This window comes from Sebastes umbrosus, chromosome 6 (genome assembly GCF_015220745.1).
Source record: "Sebastes umbrosus isolate fSebUmb1 chromosome 6, fSebUmb1.pri, whole genome shotgun sequence".
Classification (NCBI taxonomy): Eukaryota; Metazoa; Chordata; class Actinopteri; order Perciformes; family Sebastidae; genus Sebastes; species Sebastes umbrosus.
In genome coordinates this window covers 34,777,272-34,795,580 of record NC_051274.1, presented here as the reverse complement: position 1 = coordinate 34,795,580, position 18,309 = coordinate 34,777,272, and the positions used below count along the sequence as shown (strand labels likewise).

General features: G+C 36.9%; 1 protein-coding gene across 1 annotated transcript in view; it reads right to left on the bottom strand.

Annotated features, from left to right (window-relative positions):
• The window catches only part of zgc:194282 (tyrosine-protein kinase Srms), a 34,896-nt gene extending 16,852 nt beyond the window's left edge, over positions 1-18,044 (bottom strand). Inside the window, exons 1-3 of the mRNA XM_037773220.1 lie at positions 17,182-18,044; positions 9,034-9,155; positions 5,320-5,486 (exon numbers count right to left, since the gene is read on the bottom strand). Of these exons, the coding sequence (XP_037629148.1) occupies positions 5,320-5,486; positions 9,034-9,155; positions 17,182-17,567 (675 nt within the window). The 5' untranslated portion in view covers positions 17,568-18,044. The remainder of the gene's footprint in view (positions 1-5,319; positions 5,487-9,033; positions 9,156-17,181) is intronic.
• Positions 18,045-18,309: the final 265 nt, after the last annotated feature.

Below are 18,309 nucleotides of genomic sequence, written 5' to 3'. Positions count from 1 at the left end.
TGATTTTTTTTCATGAAATTATTCGAGTTACTATACTGTGACTTTTTTTTCATGAAATTATTCGAGTTACTATACTGTGACTTTTTTCATGGAATTTTTCGACATACTATACTATACATTTTTTTTCTCTAAATTTTTCGACATAATATACTATGTCTTTTTTTTCATGAAATTCTTCGACAAACTTTACTATGACTTTTTTTCTTGAAATTTGTCGACATACCATATTATGACTTTTTCATGAAATTATTCGACTTATTATACTGTGACTTTTTTTTGTGAAATTTTCGAAATAATATACTATGACTTTTTTTCATGAAATTTTTCGACAAACTTTACTATGACTTTTTTTCTTGAAATTTGTCGACATACTATACTATGACTTTTTCATGAAATTATTCGAGTTACTATACTGTGACTTTTTTCATGGAATTTTTCGACATACTATACTATACATTTTTTTTCTCTAAATTTTTCGACATAATATACTATGTCTTTTTTTTCATGAAATTCTTCGACAAACTTTACTATGACTTTTTTTCTTGAAATTTGTCGACATACCATATTATGACTTTTTCATGAAATTATTCGACTTATTATACTGTGACTTTTTTTTGTGAAATTTTCGAAATAATATACTATGACTTTTTTTCATGAAATTTTTCGAAATTCTATACTAAGTTTTTTTCAGAAAATTTTCCATATTATACTATGACTTCTTTTCATAAACTTTTCGACATACTATACTATAACTTTTTTCTATAAATTTTTCTACGTACTATACTATGACTTTTTTTTCATGAAAATTTTCGACATACTATACTATGACTTTTTTTTTTTTTAAATTTCGACATAATATACTATGACTTTTTTTCATGAAATTTTTCGACTTATTATACTATGACTTTTTTTTCATGAAATTTTTCGAGTTACTATTCTATGACTTTATTTTCAGGAATTTTTTTGACATATTGCAATATGACTTTTTTTTATAAATCTTTCGTACTATGACTTTTTTTTAAATTTTCGACATACTATACTATGACTTTTTTTCATGAAATTATTCGAGTTACTATACTGTGACTTTTTTTTCATGAAATTTTTCGACTTACTATACTGTCACTTTTTTTCATGGAATCTTTCGACATACTATACTATGACTTTTTTTTTTTCATGAAAATCTTCGACATACTTTACTATGACTTTTTTCCATGAAATTTTTCAACGTACTATTCAATGAATCTTTTTTCATTATAAAACTTTTTTTTATAAAATTTTCGTACTATGACTTTTTTAAAAATTTTCGACATACTCTATCATGACTTTTTTTTCTTGAAATTGATCGACATAAAATTCTATTTTTTTTTCATAAAATTTTCGACATACTATACTGTGACTTTTTTTTCATAAAATCTTTCGACTTACTATACTGTCATTTTTTTCATGGAATTTTTCGACATACTATACTATGACTTTTTCATGAAATTTTCGACATACTATACTATAACTTTTTTCTTTAAATTTTTCGACATACTATAATATACATTTTTTTTTCTCTAAATTTTTCGACGTACTATACTATGTCTTTTTTTCATGAAATTCTTCGACAAACTTTACTATGACTTTTTTTCTTGAAATTTGTCGACATACTATACTATGACTTTTTCATGAAATTATTCGACTTATTATACTGTGACTTTTTTTTATGAAATTTTCGAAATAATATACTATGACTTCTTTTTCGTGAAATTTTCGAAATAATATATTATGACTTTTTTTCATGAAATTTTTTGAAATTCTATACTAAGTTTTTTTCATAAAATTTTCCATATTATACTATGACTTCTTTTCATAAACTTTTCGACATACTATACTATAACTTTTTTCTATACATTTTTCTACGTACTTTACTATGACTTTTTTTCATGAAAATTTTCGACATACTATACTATGACTTTTTTTTTTTTTTTAAATTTCGACAAACTATACTATGACTTTTTTTTTTTAAATTTCGACAAACTATACTATGACTTTTTTCTTGAAATTTTTCGACATACTATACATTTTTTTCTCTAAATTTTTCGACGTTCTATACTGAGTTTTTTTCATAAAATATTACATATTATACTATGACTTCTTTTCATAAACTTTTCGACATACTGTACTATAACTTTTTTCTAGAAATTTTTCGACGCACTATACTATAACTTTTTTTCATGAAATTTTCGACATACTATACCAAAACTTTTTTTCTTGAAATTTTTCGACGTACTATACTATGACTTTTTTTCATGAAATTTTTCGAGTTACTGCAATATGACTTTTTTTTATAAAATGTTCGTACTATGACTTTTTTAAAATTTTCGCCATACTATACTATGACTTTGTTTCTTTAAATTTTTCGACATACTATAATATACATTTTTTTTCTCAACATTTTTCGACATACTATACTATGTCTTTTTTTTCATGAAAATCTTCGACAAAATTTACTATGACTTTTTTTCTTGAAATTTTTCGCTGTACTTTACTATGACTTTTTTTTAATGAACATTTTCGACATACTATACTATGACTTTACTTGAAATATTTCCAACATACCATAATATGACTTTTTTTAATAAAATTTTCGTACTATGACTTTTTTAAAATTTTCGACATACTCTATCATGACTTTTTTTCATGAAATTTTTCGACATACTATACCATGACTGTTAAAAAAAAAAAAAAAAAAATTCAACATACTTTACCATGACTTTATTTTCAGGAAATTTTTCGACATACTACAATATGAATTTTTTTAATAAAATTTTCAAAATACTATACCATGACTTTTTTTCATGAAATTTTTCAATATTATATACTATGACTTTTTTTTATAAAATTTTCGTACTATAACTTTTTTAAAATTTTCGACATACTCTATCATGACTTTTTTTTCTTGAAATTTTTCGACATACTATTCTATTTTTTTTCATAAAATTTTCGACATACTATACTATGACTTCTTTTTCATGAAATTATTCGACTTACTATACTATGACTTTTTTTCGTGAAATTTGTCGACATATTATACTATGACTTTTTTTTCATGAAATTTTTCGAGTTACTATTCTATGACTTTATTTTCAGGAATTTTTTCGACATATTGCAATATGACTTTTTTTTATAAATTTTTCGTACTATGACTTTTTTTTAAATTTTCGACATACTATACTATGACTTTTTTTCATGAAATTATTCGAGTTACTATACTGTGACTTTTTTTTCATGAAATTTTTCGACTTACTATACTGTCACTTTTTTTCATGGAATCTTTCGACATACTATACTATGACTTTTTTTTTTTCATGAAAATCTTCGACATACTTTACTATGACTTTTTTTCCATGAAATTTTTCAACGTACTATTCAATGAATCTTTTTTCATTATAAAACTTTTTTTTATAAAATTTTCGTACTATGACTTTTTTAAAAATTTTCGACATACTCTATCATGACTTTTTTTTCTTGAAATTGATCGACATAAAATTCTATTTTTTTTTCATGAAATTTTCGACATACTATACTATAACTTTTTTCTTTAAATTTTTCGACATACTATAATATACATTTTTTTTCTCTAAATTTTTCGACGTACTATACTGTGTCTTTTTTTCATGAAATTCTTCGACAAACTTTACTATGACTTTTTTTCTTGAAATTTGTCGACATACTATACTATGACTTTTTCATGAAATTATTCGACTTATTATACTGTGACTTTTTTTTATGAAATTTTCGAAATAATATACTATGACTTCTTTTTCGTGAAATTTTCGAAATAATATATTATGACTTTTTTTCATGAAATTTTTTGAAATTCTATACTAAGTTTTTTTCATAAAATTTTCCATATTATACTATGACTTCTTTTCATAAACTTTTCGACATACTATACTATAATTTTTTTCTATACATTTTTCTACGTACTTTACTATGACTTTTTTTTCATGAAAATTTTCGACATACTATACTATGACTTTTTTTTTTTTTTTAAATTTCGACATAATATACTATGACTTTTTTTTTTTTAAATTTCGACAAACTATACTATGACTTTTTTCTTGAAATTTTTCGACATACTATACATTTTTTTCTCTAAATTTTTCGACGTTCTATACTGAGTTTTTTTCATAAAATATTCCATATTATACTATGACTTCTTTTCATAAACTTTTCGACATACTGTACTATAACTTTTTTCTAGAAATTTTTCGACGCACTATACTATAACTTTTTTTCATGAAATTTTCGACATACTATACCAAAACTTTTTTTCTTGAAATTTTTCGACGTACTATTCAATGAATCTTTTTTCATGAAATTTTTCTACATACTATACTATGACTTTTTTTCATGAAATTTTTCGAGTTACTGCAATATGACTTTTTTTTATAAAATGTTCTTACTGTGACTTTTTTAAAATTTTCGCCATACTATACTATGACTTTGTTTCTTTAAATTTTTCGACATACTATAATATACATTTTTTTTCTCAACATTTTTCGACGTACTATACTATGTCTTTTTTTTCATGAAAATCTTCGACAAAATTTACTATGACTTTTTTTCTTGAAATTTTTCGCTGTACTTTACTATGACTTTTTTTTAATGAACATTTTCGACATACTATACTATGACTTTACTTGAAATATTTCCGACATACCATAATATGACTTTTTTTAATAAAATTTTCGTACTATGACATGACTGTTAAAAAAAAAAAAAAAAAAATTCAACATACTTTACCATGACTTTATTTTCAGGAAATTTTTCGACATACTACAATATGAATTTTTTTAATAAAATTTTCAAAATACTATACCATGACTTTTTTTCATGAAATTTTTCAATATTATATACTATGACTTTTTTTTATAAAATTTTCGTACTATGACTTTTTTAAAATTTTCGACATACTCTATCATGACTTTTTTTTCTTGAAATTTTTCGACATACTATTCTATTTTTTTTCATAAAATTTTCGACATACTATACTATGACTTCTTTTTCATGAAATTATTCGACTTACTATACTATGACTTTTTTTCGTGAAATTTGTCGACATATTATAGTATGACGTTTTTTATAAAATGTTCTTACTATGACTTTTTTTTTTTTTAATTTCGACAAACTATACTATGACTTTTTTCTTGAAATTTTTCGACATACTATAGTATGACTTTAAAAAAAAAAAAAAATTCAACATACTATAGTATGACTTTTTTTCACAAAATGTTTCGACATACTATACTATGACTTTTTTCAAGGTCTTACCTGCTGGGCGCAGGGCTCCTCTAGCAGCACTCCCAGGCTTTGGGGTTTTTTCTGGTAGTAGGAGATCAGCTCTCCCAGGGTAGCGAAGGAGATCTTATCCGACACAAAGTACGCCCCGATGGTGGAGCGCTGGATCCTGAAGTGGTACACTTTCCCCTCACTCCGGGCTGCAAGAGGGAGAGGAGAGTTATAATGTGGAGACAAACTGTTTAAATACACAAAAAGTCACATCCTAAATAAACTGACTCATGAAATCTGATTATTTCTCCATTAGATGGAAAATGTGTGATTTCAGTCTTTTTCACAGCCTTAAAATTAATCTAGTTCAGTAGAAACATCAGACATCCTGAATGACAAGCAGAGTAGATGTCCAGGTTACAGACAGTATAACTCTTGTTTCAAGAGCATGTCAGCAATTATATTTAATGTGTATCATGCAAACACACACATACTGTATACACAGATAGAGGAACAGATAGATATACATTATGCAAATACACACATATGCACCACATGTAAAATGATTGTTATGTGATGTAAATACTGTAATTTTGATATGATCATGTCACATGAATGAGAATGTCACCATTTATGATGCACTCAATATGATGAGATGTTATGACCTGTTTAAGCAGAAAAGCCTCACCAGGGGTCATAATTATGGAGTTGGCTAGAAATCTTATATGCAACACATCTGTATCATGTTTTTGTGACCTGTTAAAATGTTTTTTTTGCATCGTCCCTGACCCCTGATATATAAACTAATAAATAAATAAATCCTTTGACTAAATCCACTTTAAAATATGTAAAACAAAGATTTTTATACAATCAAGAAATCTAATGAAAAAAAAATACCCGAACACTCAAAACTTTATCCAAACTTGCTCTGACGGAGGTCTTTTTTAAACAAAAGCTTATATAACACAGTACAGTATACAGTATGGGGAGTTTGCATTGGAAATACGTACAAAGAACAGATATGTTGAAGTATTTAATCCTCTTATCAACATGGGAGTGGACAAATATGCTGCTTTATGCAAATGTATGTATATATTTATTATTGTAAATCAATTAACAACACAAAACTATGACAGATATTGATCCAGAAACCCTCACAGGTACTGCATTTAGCATAAAACAATATGCTCCAATCATAACATGTCAAACTGCAGCCCAACAGGCAACAACAGCTGTCAGTGTGTCAGTGTGCTGACTTGACTATGACTTGCCCCAAACTGCATGTGATGATCATAAAGTGGGCATGTCTGTAAAGGGGAGACTCGTGGGTACCCATAGAACCCATTTACATTCACTGATCTGGAGGTCAGAGGTCAAGGGACCCCTTTGAAGATGGACATGACCGTTTTTCCTCGCCAAAATGTAGCACTAGTTTGGAGCGTTATTTAACCTCCTTCGCAACAAGCTAGTATGCCATGGTTGGTACCGATGGATTCATCAGGTTTTGTAGTTTCATATGATACCAGTATCTTTTAGCCCACTACAGCTTAACATTGCTATTGCATTAAATTTGACAGCCCTTTTAAAAACAAGGCAAAAGTGAGCATGGCTCATATACCCCCGATCACTGCTTGACCCCTGCTAAAGTAGTTGAGTTCTGCTCCGGAAACAAAAGTGTGACACGCGAACGGACGGACAGACGGAAGGATGGATTGACGGACGGACGGACAGACAAGTGGAACGCTTTATACCCCAACTACGTTGCTGTAATCGCACTAAAGACATCGACACATACATACAGCTTTAAATATCAAAGAAGTGAAGTTGCATCAGATACTGACTGCAGCATCCAAACATGTAGAAACAGGAGATACAGACATGAGGTTAGTCCTCACAGAAAAACACAAACTATATTATTACTCGCTCAAACAACAAGAACACGGTCGTATTTATACGACAGTAAATCAGACAGGATGTGTGTAATCGTGCCGTACAACAGAAGGTGTGGTCTGTTCTGCCTTCACTCTCAGGCACACAGAGAGCACTGATGATGCATATTTCAGGAGGACTAGCTCACTGAAAACTCAACGTCTAACTGCAGCATTTTCCCTCCGGGACCTGGAGGACCTTGAAGAACAGAGGAGGGGGGGAGGGGAGAGAGGGAGGAAGTGGACGGAGGGATGGAGAGGAAAAGATGCAGAAGATGGTGAAGCCAGAGGGCGAACAGAAAAGAGGAGCAGAGAGAGAGAGAGAGAGATGAGCTGGAGGTGATGAAGAGGAGAGAGAGAGAGAGGCTTTAAATCTCAGGAGGTCCATGAGAGAACGGGCTCAGGGCTCATTCAGAAAAGGCTTCCAAATGTAGGTTACTACTAAAGACACGAAACTCTCCGCTCTAGAAAACACTCCAGCTAATAATCTCACTTCTTCTATCAACGAGCTCCAGTTTCATTTCAGAAAACAAAACAGAAACGTCTGACAGTTAGTCGACAACTTTCAGAGTTCAACATTTTGGTAATATGCTTTTTTCTTTTTGAGAGTTAGATGAGAAAAATCAATCTCACATCTGTCGGTCTAGTTTTTTGCGGTGTGTCCCTCACCGACGGCTCTAGTCTGCCCATATCGGAGTTTTTACGGCCGATTCAGCGTGTCGAATCGACGGCGGAGCTCGTCGGTGAGAGAAATCACTCCGATTGGCTGTTCAGCTTTAACGAATCAGTGTACGACAAGAGAAACGGAAGTGAGGAAAACAAGCCAACGATTAACGTCAAGAGGACAAACACAGAAGACTCTTCTCATTGTTCATCTTGAATGAAGCTAAGTGGTGAGTGAGAGTGGTGAGAAAACGGTCGGCAGACGCCGCTTTGTACCATTATTCTGTCTTTCAGAGGTTGTAGCGGGCTCTGTTTTCAAGCTATACCACGCTAGCTTGTCGGCAAGAATGCCAATTAACGCTATGAAGTTACGGTAAATTTAGGCGAGGAAAAACTCTCATGGCCATCTTCAAAGGGGTCCCTTGACCTCTGACCCCCAGATATGTGAATGTAAATGGGTTCTATGGGTACCCACGAGTCTCCCCTTTACAGACATGCCCACTTTATGATAATCACATGCAGTTTTTTTACATAAAGTCTAAATGGATGTGTTTAGCACGCTGGATTTAACATGTGAGGGTGCAGGTCGTATCCACGACGACACTCCAACGTTTTAGACTTCCTCGTTTCGGCTCGCTGCGGTTTGTTTTGGTTGACGGATACGGAACGGATATGACGTCACGTTGCTCAGACTACAAAAATAAAAGCGGTAACTTCCTTCTACCTCCACATAGAGTCAGATGAAGCAAATAACATTACTGAACTGATTTTTTTCACCCGTCGTACGTATGCAGACATAAACGGCTCATTCTAAGGTAACGAAAACACAATTCTTATCAGGGGATTATTCACTAAAGAAAACATACTTATTAATATTATATTCTATTATAATCAGGTTCACAGCAGCTACATAAACAAGACGGAGCTAAAGAAGTCAGAACGGGATTGAAAAGGGAAGTGAACTAAATAAAGAAGACAGGATGAGTGGAAAGAGAAAGAAAATACAAGAAGAAAGAGGTGGCTGCTGATGGATGGATGGAGGGATGGAGGGATGGAGGGAGGGATGGACGGAGGGATGGAGGGAAGGAGGGATGGAGGGATGGAGGGAGGGAGGGATGGAGGGAGGGATGGACGGAGGGATGGACGGATGGGCGGTGCCACCTACCAGAGATCGTGTACTCGTCACTGTGACTCTCACTGATGCGAACCAGGAAGGAGCCATCTTTGTTTTGGGACGCCAGCAGCAGCTTCTCAGCTTTCACCCGGTTTATGTTCCCGTAGTACCACCTGCACAGAGGACAGAGGACGGGGGACAGAGGACAAGATGGAGGGACGAAGGAATGATCAGACGTTTAACACAAAGAACAGCACAATCACCATGAATAGAAACATAAATGAATGATTGAATGAAAGGATGAATGAAAGGAGTGTGAACAAAGAGAAGAAGAATGTGTTACATGCAGAAGCCCACACACACACACACACACACACACACACACACAGGTCACATGGTGCACATAGCAAGCTGTCAGACAGTCACAGAGTGACGAAGGGGAACGTTTCACTAACTGGTCCGGTCAGTTCTAACAGCAGCAGCGTCCTGGAGCCCCACTGATGCATGATGGGACACATTCACCACAATACATGAAAGTACACATTTCAGATATCTATTTCCAATTCATGCTACTTTATACTTCTACTGCACTACATTTATCCCACAGCTGTAGGTACACATTTAGATTTTACAAACAAAACATATGAAAACTTGGAAGATATGATGCTTTATATTTTAATATTAAACTACCCAACAGTATTTAAAATGTAGGGGTGGGAAAACAAAATCAATTCAACGAAGTATCATGTTTTTTTTATGATTTTGAAATGTTTTAATGCCAGAATCGATATATCTGCTTCATCTGAGTCTCTGTGGAGGTAGAAGGAAGGTACCACTTTTATTGTGGTAGTCTGAGTAACGTGACGTCATATCCGTTCCGTATCCGTCAACCAAAACAAACCTCAGAGAGTCTAAAACGTTGGAGGGTCGTCGTGGATACGACCTGCACCCTCCCATGTTAAATCCAGCGTGGTAAACACTACACATCCAGTAAAGGATGGAAACACTTTGGGTTTCACACATTGACAGGAAAAGCAGAGCTAGACAGAGCAGAGCTAAAGCTGCATGCTAACTCTGTCACGGACAGGAATCGTTATCGTATGGCGGTAACGTGGCGGTGGAGCCGGCCGTCGCTTTCGTCTCCGTGGTAAAATGGGCCGACGCTACGACTGTAGAGCACCCAGATACTGACATCTGTGTTCTCTGCATTGAAACGGCCCCGATGGAGCTGACCATGGATGGATAAAGAGAACGAGCTGACGGGAGAGCTAGAGACCACCTTGGAGAAGTTAGAGGAAGTAGACACGTGGGACTACGTCAGCTTTTCAAAATAAGGCGTTAACAAAGGGAACTGTATATACAAAATACATCTATGGAAATCAGATTGATGGATTATATTCACCAGAAGTATAAAACATTACATGTCCCTTATAAATTAAAAAGAAAACCCCACTAATCTGTGAGGGAAATGTTTTGGGAGGTTATTTTGGTGTCAATACAAAACGTCCCAACAGGCCCCACTCTCCCCTACTTTTACTGGAGTAATACTTCCTCCACCACTGATACCATAAATACATCCAGTGTTTATATACTGTATAACAGTGACTACTTTGGAGGGGTGTATTATTCAGAAGCTTGTTGCTGAGTGCTGCCTGTTTGCTCAGATACAGAAACTAACCGACCTTTATTTACTCTCCGTTATCAGGAGGGCGTGTCGCCTCTGAACGCCGCTCAGGTTTCACCCACAGAAACTACAAGCAGCTACTCAAGAAACAGCAGAGACCTGATAGACTCCAGAAATATTCTACTCTAGTGATACATTCAACGTACAAAAATCTAAAACTACTGTGGAGATAAAGTACCAGCACTAGAAGTTTCTAATATGGGAATATTACAGGGATACTAGAGGAGTACATCGATTACTCAATCAACAGGAAGTTGTCATTTTTCAAGCAAAAATGCTAACTTACTGCTGTTTTATATCACTTCATATTTTATATTTTTTGTATTTTGTACGATTGTTCTGATAAAACATGTTATTTCATGATGTCATCTTGGAGTTTTTCAGCATTATCTGACGTTTTATAGACAAAAATGATTCATTGATAATAAACTAATCAGCAGATTGACCGACTATGAAAATAATTAACTAAAAATACTATGAAGCTACTATAAGTCCATTGGTGTAGGTCACATAATACTAATAATTATTGAGTACCATATCATAGGAGCTTCGTCACAGGAGAAAAGTTTGCCCGACCTTAAAATGACTAATTGAAACTGGTTTTAAAACAAACAAACACAACTCAGTGTAGGAGACGATGAAGAACGTTTACCTTAACACACATCCTGTAGAAGTATATTTCCACAAAAACACAAATTCTCATATCATACACCGTGAAAAGATGGCGCTTTGTTTGTCAGGAAACTGACGGTGTGTAATAAATGTAGATATTTTTAGGGCCGTCTGAGTTAACACAAATATGTTTTAAATTTATTTAACACATTAACGCAACTTGTGTTTTTTAGGTTGTAGCGGGTTCAGTTTTAAAGCTAGAGTGAAGATCCTGGTATCATCTGAAACTACGGATGCACCGATACCGATATCGGGTATCAGGTCCGATACTGTGCTCATGTACTCGTACTCGCAAAACGGCTCCGATACAACGGCACCGATACCACTTTATGGTGGCGGGATCCGACCTCAGCCGTCACGCGCCGGCCCTCACTCTTATTTTTGCCACGGGGTTTTGCTTGCACCCTCTGACTCGTGCGTGCGTTAGACTCCTTGGTCCGTGTTGCAAGACGGGTCGGGTGGGTTGCAGACATCGCCGCAGACCCCTGGCGCCTTTTACGTGGACCGAGCCCTGCCCTGGAGGCACGACACGGTTGGGACGCACTGAGGACAGTCCGCCCCGGTCAACAGTCGCACCGGGAGCAGGGTGCCCGGTACTCGATATCGGCGAATACCCAAATGTAAGTACTGCTGGCATCGGTGCATCCCTACATGAAACTATAAAACCTGAAGAATCCATCAATTAAATAACGCTCCAAACTTACGCTAAATTTTAGCGAGGAAAAACTGTCATGACCATTTTCAAAGGGGTCCCTTGACCTCTGACCTCCAGATCATTGAATGTAAATGGGTTCTATGGGTACCCACGAGTCTCCCCTTTACAGACATGCCCACTTTATGATAATCACATGCAGTTTGGGGCAAGTCATAGTCAAGTCAGCACACTGACACACTGACAGCTGTTGTTGCCTGTTGGGCTGCAGTTTGCCATGTTATGATCTGAGCATATTGTTTTATGCTAAATGCAGTACCTGTGAGGGTTTCTGGATCAATATCTGTCATTGTTTTGTGTTGTTAATTGATTTACAATAATAAATATATACATACATTTACATAAAGCAGCATATTCGCCCACTCCCATGTTGATAAGAGGATTAAATACTTGACTAATCTCCCTTTAAGGTTCATTTAGAACAGATAAAAAATGTGCGATTAAATTTTTCTTTTCCACTTTTTGCTGTAAAAAATGCCCCTGGGTGTAATTCACATGGTCTGCTCCTTTCTGTTCATATCAGACAAACCAGAAGGTTCATTTGACTTTCCCTTAAAAAAACAGTGAGAAGTTATCTAACAGTAAAGATAAACACTCAGTTACCAGTTTATTAGGAACACTTAGCTAAAGCTAATCCCTTCATGAAGGTTATCATGTTCTAGTTCAGAGACGCTGATTTAACTGCGAGGTCATGATGGAGGCTGCAGTTTGTGCTGTTGAGCTTTATACTCAGAGATGGTTTTAATATTTAGTCTTTTCTTATTAATATAAATGGGGTGGACACAACAATAGTATAAAAGCCTCTCAGTATGTTGCTGTAGGTGTGCTTTGAAGCTGAGCTTATCTCCGTACAGGAATGTAACAGTGATGCTGGAGGAGATAACAAACAGACTGGATTATCAGAAGAACACCGGTGCTTTCATCTTTTTGGTTGCTATTTAAAAACTGGCACACATTTGATTTTTAAAATAGTTTCTGTCACGGTCCGATGTTCATCACCGGAACAAAGTATAGAGCTTCAACGTATTAAAGCTGCAAGCAGCGATGAACGGGCCCTCGCCGCTTCGTGCACGTCAGGGGGGTACTTTCGGGACGCCGATTGACGCAGCCCTACATTTCTGTGACCATCGGACACTGTTAAACAAGTTAGATGTTATTTCCTGCGTGGATCGAGTGGCACAGGAAATGACGTATTGCAGATTTTGCACAACTTCCTGTGTACACTATGTGGCGCTAAACATGCATTATGTTGCTCATTATCAAGTGTAGATCACACTATGTAAATATCATGTAAATCGCATGATGTTTGTCACATAACGCTGACTTCCTGTTGCCAGTAGGTGGCGCTGCGACTGTGAGTCAATATTGTCATGTAGATGTCCTCAGGCCTGAACTCTTATGTAGTAGGTCAAGTTTGGGGCAGATTGGACCAAGTACACTCAAGTTATAACAGTTTGTTGTTCAATGGCGAATCATGTAAATTCTCCGCCACGCCACGTCAACGCCGTTTTATGAAAACTCACGATTTGAATAAATTTTCATCACAAATGTCTTCAGATTGTACTGACCAAATCTGAAGTCAATCGGGTTAAATCTGTAGGAGGAGTTCGTTAAAGTACAGAGCCTGGAAATAGCCAAAAATACACAAAAAATTCATACAAAAATTCAAAATGGCCGACTTCCTGTTGTGTTTAGAGCATGGCCCCGAAAGACTTTTTTTAAAGTCTACATGTGATACATGTGCCGACCAAATTTCGTACATCTAGGTGAAATGTACTGCGAGGGCTGCTTTGTTGAAATTTTGTAGGGGGCGCTATCGAGCAACCTTGCCATACCCACGAGAATCTTATCAGATAACATATTTTAACACTTTAAATGCCAAGTTTCCTTTGTTTGCTAGCATCAAAAACAACTTCCTGTTTCATGGCGAAAGATGCGTCGCCACGGCAAGCACGTTCAACAAAAGCTTCGCCGTCTGGCATCGCGAACATCTTAACGTCACGCTGACTAAGTTTAAGTTGGATCTGGTTAACTTTCGAAGAGTAGTATGCCAAAATACAGCGAGCGTAACTTCCTGTTGCCAGTAGGTGGCGCTATAACTATGATTCAACAGGAATCAGTGATGTTATTATTGCTATCTGGTGCTCAGTGTTGTGTTCGAGGACAGTGGGACATGTGGAGTCCTGAGCACAGACGGAGCTCTGTGCTGAAACATGATGATTCCCTGCAGGCTGGATGAATAATGGAGGACGTGCAGCTGCAGCCTCGCGGCTACTTTTAGCTCCCGTCTGGTTCAACAGCAGCAGACGCTGTTTGTTTGTTTTACCTCAGAACATTTGTGTTCAACTTTGCTTTGGATGCCAGAAGGATGACAGGAGGTTACGTTTCTATGAGTATAAACAACAGACCAATATATGCAATATTAATAATATCATATCCAAAGGGCAGGTTACACCTCCTCAAATATGAATGCTTTTGGTTTCTGGGACAGGAAATTCAATATTTTGGGTTTCGGACTCTCGGTTGGACAAAACCAGCTGTTTGAATTTGTCAACTTGGGTTTTGGGAAAATGGTTATTTATTTTCTCCATTTTCAGTAGTGGTGTAAGAAAATATCGAAAAAACATTGAATATGGCTAAATAGTCTATATGCAAAGATTAACGCTGTATGTGTCCTCTCAAAGTATGGTGTGTCTTTATACTGATAGTTTTCCTAAAATTAGATTTTTTAAAAATCGCATTATATTGACTCATGACCCCTGTATCATGATGCGCATCGTATCTCCAGATTCTTCACGACACTGGTAGGCAGAACTGGCACTTCTACATTTTACTCCTTGGTGTACCACAACTTTTTCTTGCGTATCGGAACTTCTCACAAGCAGCCGGTACTCTGCTCTGCCCGCTCCACATCAGCTTCTCTGAGATTCATAAGGCAGTTTGGTTTTATCACCGTAGCAACAGCAACAACAACAACAACAACAACAACAACAACAACAACAACAACAACATATCATCACAATGAGACAACATACACACAAACATTATCACATACCAAAATACTAAAAAAAAGGTGAAACACTGAAGTACCAAAATGTTAAAAGTGTTACACCATTACCATATTATTATTCTCTTATTGTTGCTAACTTTGCTCTCAAAGTGCACCAGATTAAAGCATTTAACTTTAAAATATAGCTAACAACGGGGTAGGGTGAATAGTCCTGGATTTTTTCATATTGTAATATAAATATATTTTGAAAAAAAAATATTGCAATGTCAGTTCGTTCGGCCCTAATCTGTACATTAAAAGCGCTCTGTTTATTTTAATGTGAAAGTGCAATAAAAATATCTAAAATCAGTGAATCATCAATGTTGATCGATATAATCGTGATTATTCCATTTTCATGCAATATCACTGTTCATTGTGTGCAATATTTCTTCCTTTTCTGTTTTATAGCTTACTTTTTAAAAATATTTTTATCCTTTTTTATTTTACTTATCTTATTTACTCATTCTACTAAATGTATCTTAATTTATTGTCAATCTATTAGGCACTGGTGCTAGAAATAGTACTTTATTATAATTTTGGACACAATCATGCAGCACTAATTTCAAACGAAATAAAACAAGTAAATCAATTAAACAGTCGGCCAAATGGAGACTTAGAAACAGTAAATTAATAGTAAATAAAAAATAGTAAATAAAAATAGTAATTTCAATAGTAAATCAATTATCAAAAAAGTTGCCAAACTTTTTTGATAATTGATAATTAACAAAACTCTTTTGATTGATGAACCAAATAATCGACTAATGTTTCACCTAAAAATAATTTAAATTAGACTTCAGCTGTAGAAATCTCTCAGGAAGTCACATCAGGTCAAATTCTATCATTTCTCTACAGGATACTGAGAGCAGATTCAGCCTTTCAGTGGAGACACATCATGAGTTCATATCATATTTTGATATCAACACTAGAAAGTCTTTAACAGCAGAGAAGGTCAAAACCTCGGTCAGCTTCTGTCCCCAGAATCACGTCCCCGTAGACAGAGACCATTTCTTTATAAACGTCACCTCCCTGTATAAAATGACCTGTGGTGACCTCTAGGATAATCACAGCCTCATCAAACTAGAGACCTAGAGCATTCAGAGGATGCATGGATCAAACTAGAGACCTAGAGCATTCAGAGGATGGATGGATCAAACTAGAGACCTAGAGCATTCAGAGGATGGATGGATCAAACTAGAGACCTAGAGCATTCAGAGGATGGATGGATCAGACTAGAGACCTAGAGCATTCAGAGGATGATGGATCAGACTAGAGACCTAGAGCATTCAGAGGATGATGGATCAGACTAGAGACCTAGAGCATTCAGAGGATGGATGGCTTTGGACATTTGTCAGACTTTTTTTCGTACTTTTTGGGACATTTTTTCATATACTTCTATCATAATGTTCATATATAATATATAATGTGAATAGTTTCACCTTCTGTCTCTTTAAATGTGTCTTCTAGTCTTCTGCCTGTCCCTTATTATGATATATTGAGGCAACCTTTGACAGCAGGTGAAGCCTCAGCACCGAATAGAAGCAGGTGAAACACTGAATAGAATCAGGTGAATAGAAGCAGGTGTATAGAAGCAGGTGTAACAGTGAATAGAAGCAGGTGAATAGAAGCAGGTGAATAGAAGCAGGTGAATAGAAGCAGGTGTAACAGTGAATAGAAGCAGGTGAATAGAAGCAGGTGTATAGAAGCAGGTGTAACAGTGAATAGAAGCAGGTGAATAGAAGCAGGTGAATAGAAGCAGGTGTAACAGTGAATAGAAGCAGGTGAATAGAAGCAGGTGAATAGAAGCAGGTGAATAGAAGCAGGTGTAACAGTGGATAGAAGCAGGTGAAACAGTGGATAGAAGCAGGTGAATAGAAGCAGGTGAATAGAAGCAGGTGTAACAGTGAATAGAAGCAGGTGAAACAGTGGATAGAAGCAGGTGAATAGAAGCAGGTGAATAGAAGCAGGTGAATAGAAGCAGGTGAAACAGTGAATAGAATCAGGTGAATAGAAGCAGGTGTAACAGTGGATAGAACCCTGAGTAACCAGAGACCAGAGGAGCTGCGGGTCGAACAGGACTCTTACTTGTGTTTGGCGAACTCGTCCTGCAGCAGAGCCACGTAGTTGGCCGGTATCAGACCGGACTGCAGAGATCCGGTGAGTTTCTTGGCCAGCACGAAGTCTCCCCGCTGCTCGAGCACCGACAGCTTGTCTCCCTCCTTCACCGTCAGCTCGTCGTCGCTTCGGGCCACGAAGTCGAACAGCGCCGCGTAGAGCTGCACCGGCCGCTTCTTGGGCGCCGGGACGCGGATGTCTCCGGACACGGTGCGGAGCTCCGCGGCCGGGTTGGAGATCACATGCTGCGGGTTAGTGGAGGCGGTGTTGGTGGTGGTCGGGTAGCGGAAGTCCGGCCAGATGCAGTTCCACAGCCGGCTGAAACACGGCATGCAGGACCGGCAGCAGCTCTCCATCTCCGGGACATGAAGCAGCGGCACGGAGCGGAGGTTAGTCCAGGTTATTACCGATCAATCGATGATCGATCAGACGGTTCAGGCTTCCTCTCGGCCTCTCAGAGAGCAGCCGGTCTCTCCTCCTCTTCCTCTGGCTGGACGCATTCTGCACCGCCAGCAGCAGCTCTGAGCTGGATCAGCCGGACGAACCGGTTCGTTCTGTTCACATCACGGATCGGAGCTCCGCTGCAGTGCGCACCGCGGCGGGAACGCGGAAACGGATCCGGAGCAACAGAGGAGACCGGCCCCTAACCAAGACCGGTCGGTTCTCTGGAGGAACCGGAGGAAACATCAATGATCCACAGTGATGAGCTGCAGCGGCTCCGGGGGAAGGTGGAAGGAGGTGGAGGTAGAGGAAGGTGGAGGTGGAAGGTGGAGGTGGAAGGTGGAAGAAGGTGGAGGTGGGGGAGGAGGAGGAGGAAGGTGGAGGAAGAAAGTGGAGGTGGAAGGTGGAGGAGGAAGGTGGAGGAAGAAAGTGGAGGTGGAAGGTGGAGGAGGAAGGTGGAGGAGGAAAGTGGAGGTGGAAGGTGGAGGTGGAAGGTGGAGGAGGAAAGTGGAGGTGGAAGGTGGAGGTGGAAGGTGGAAGAAGGTGGAGGAAGGGGAGGAGGAAGGTGGAGGAAGAAAGTGGAGGTGGAAGGTGGAGGAGGAAAGTGGAGGTGGAAGGTGGAAGAAGGTGGAGGAAGGGGAGGAGGAAGGTGGAGGA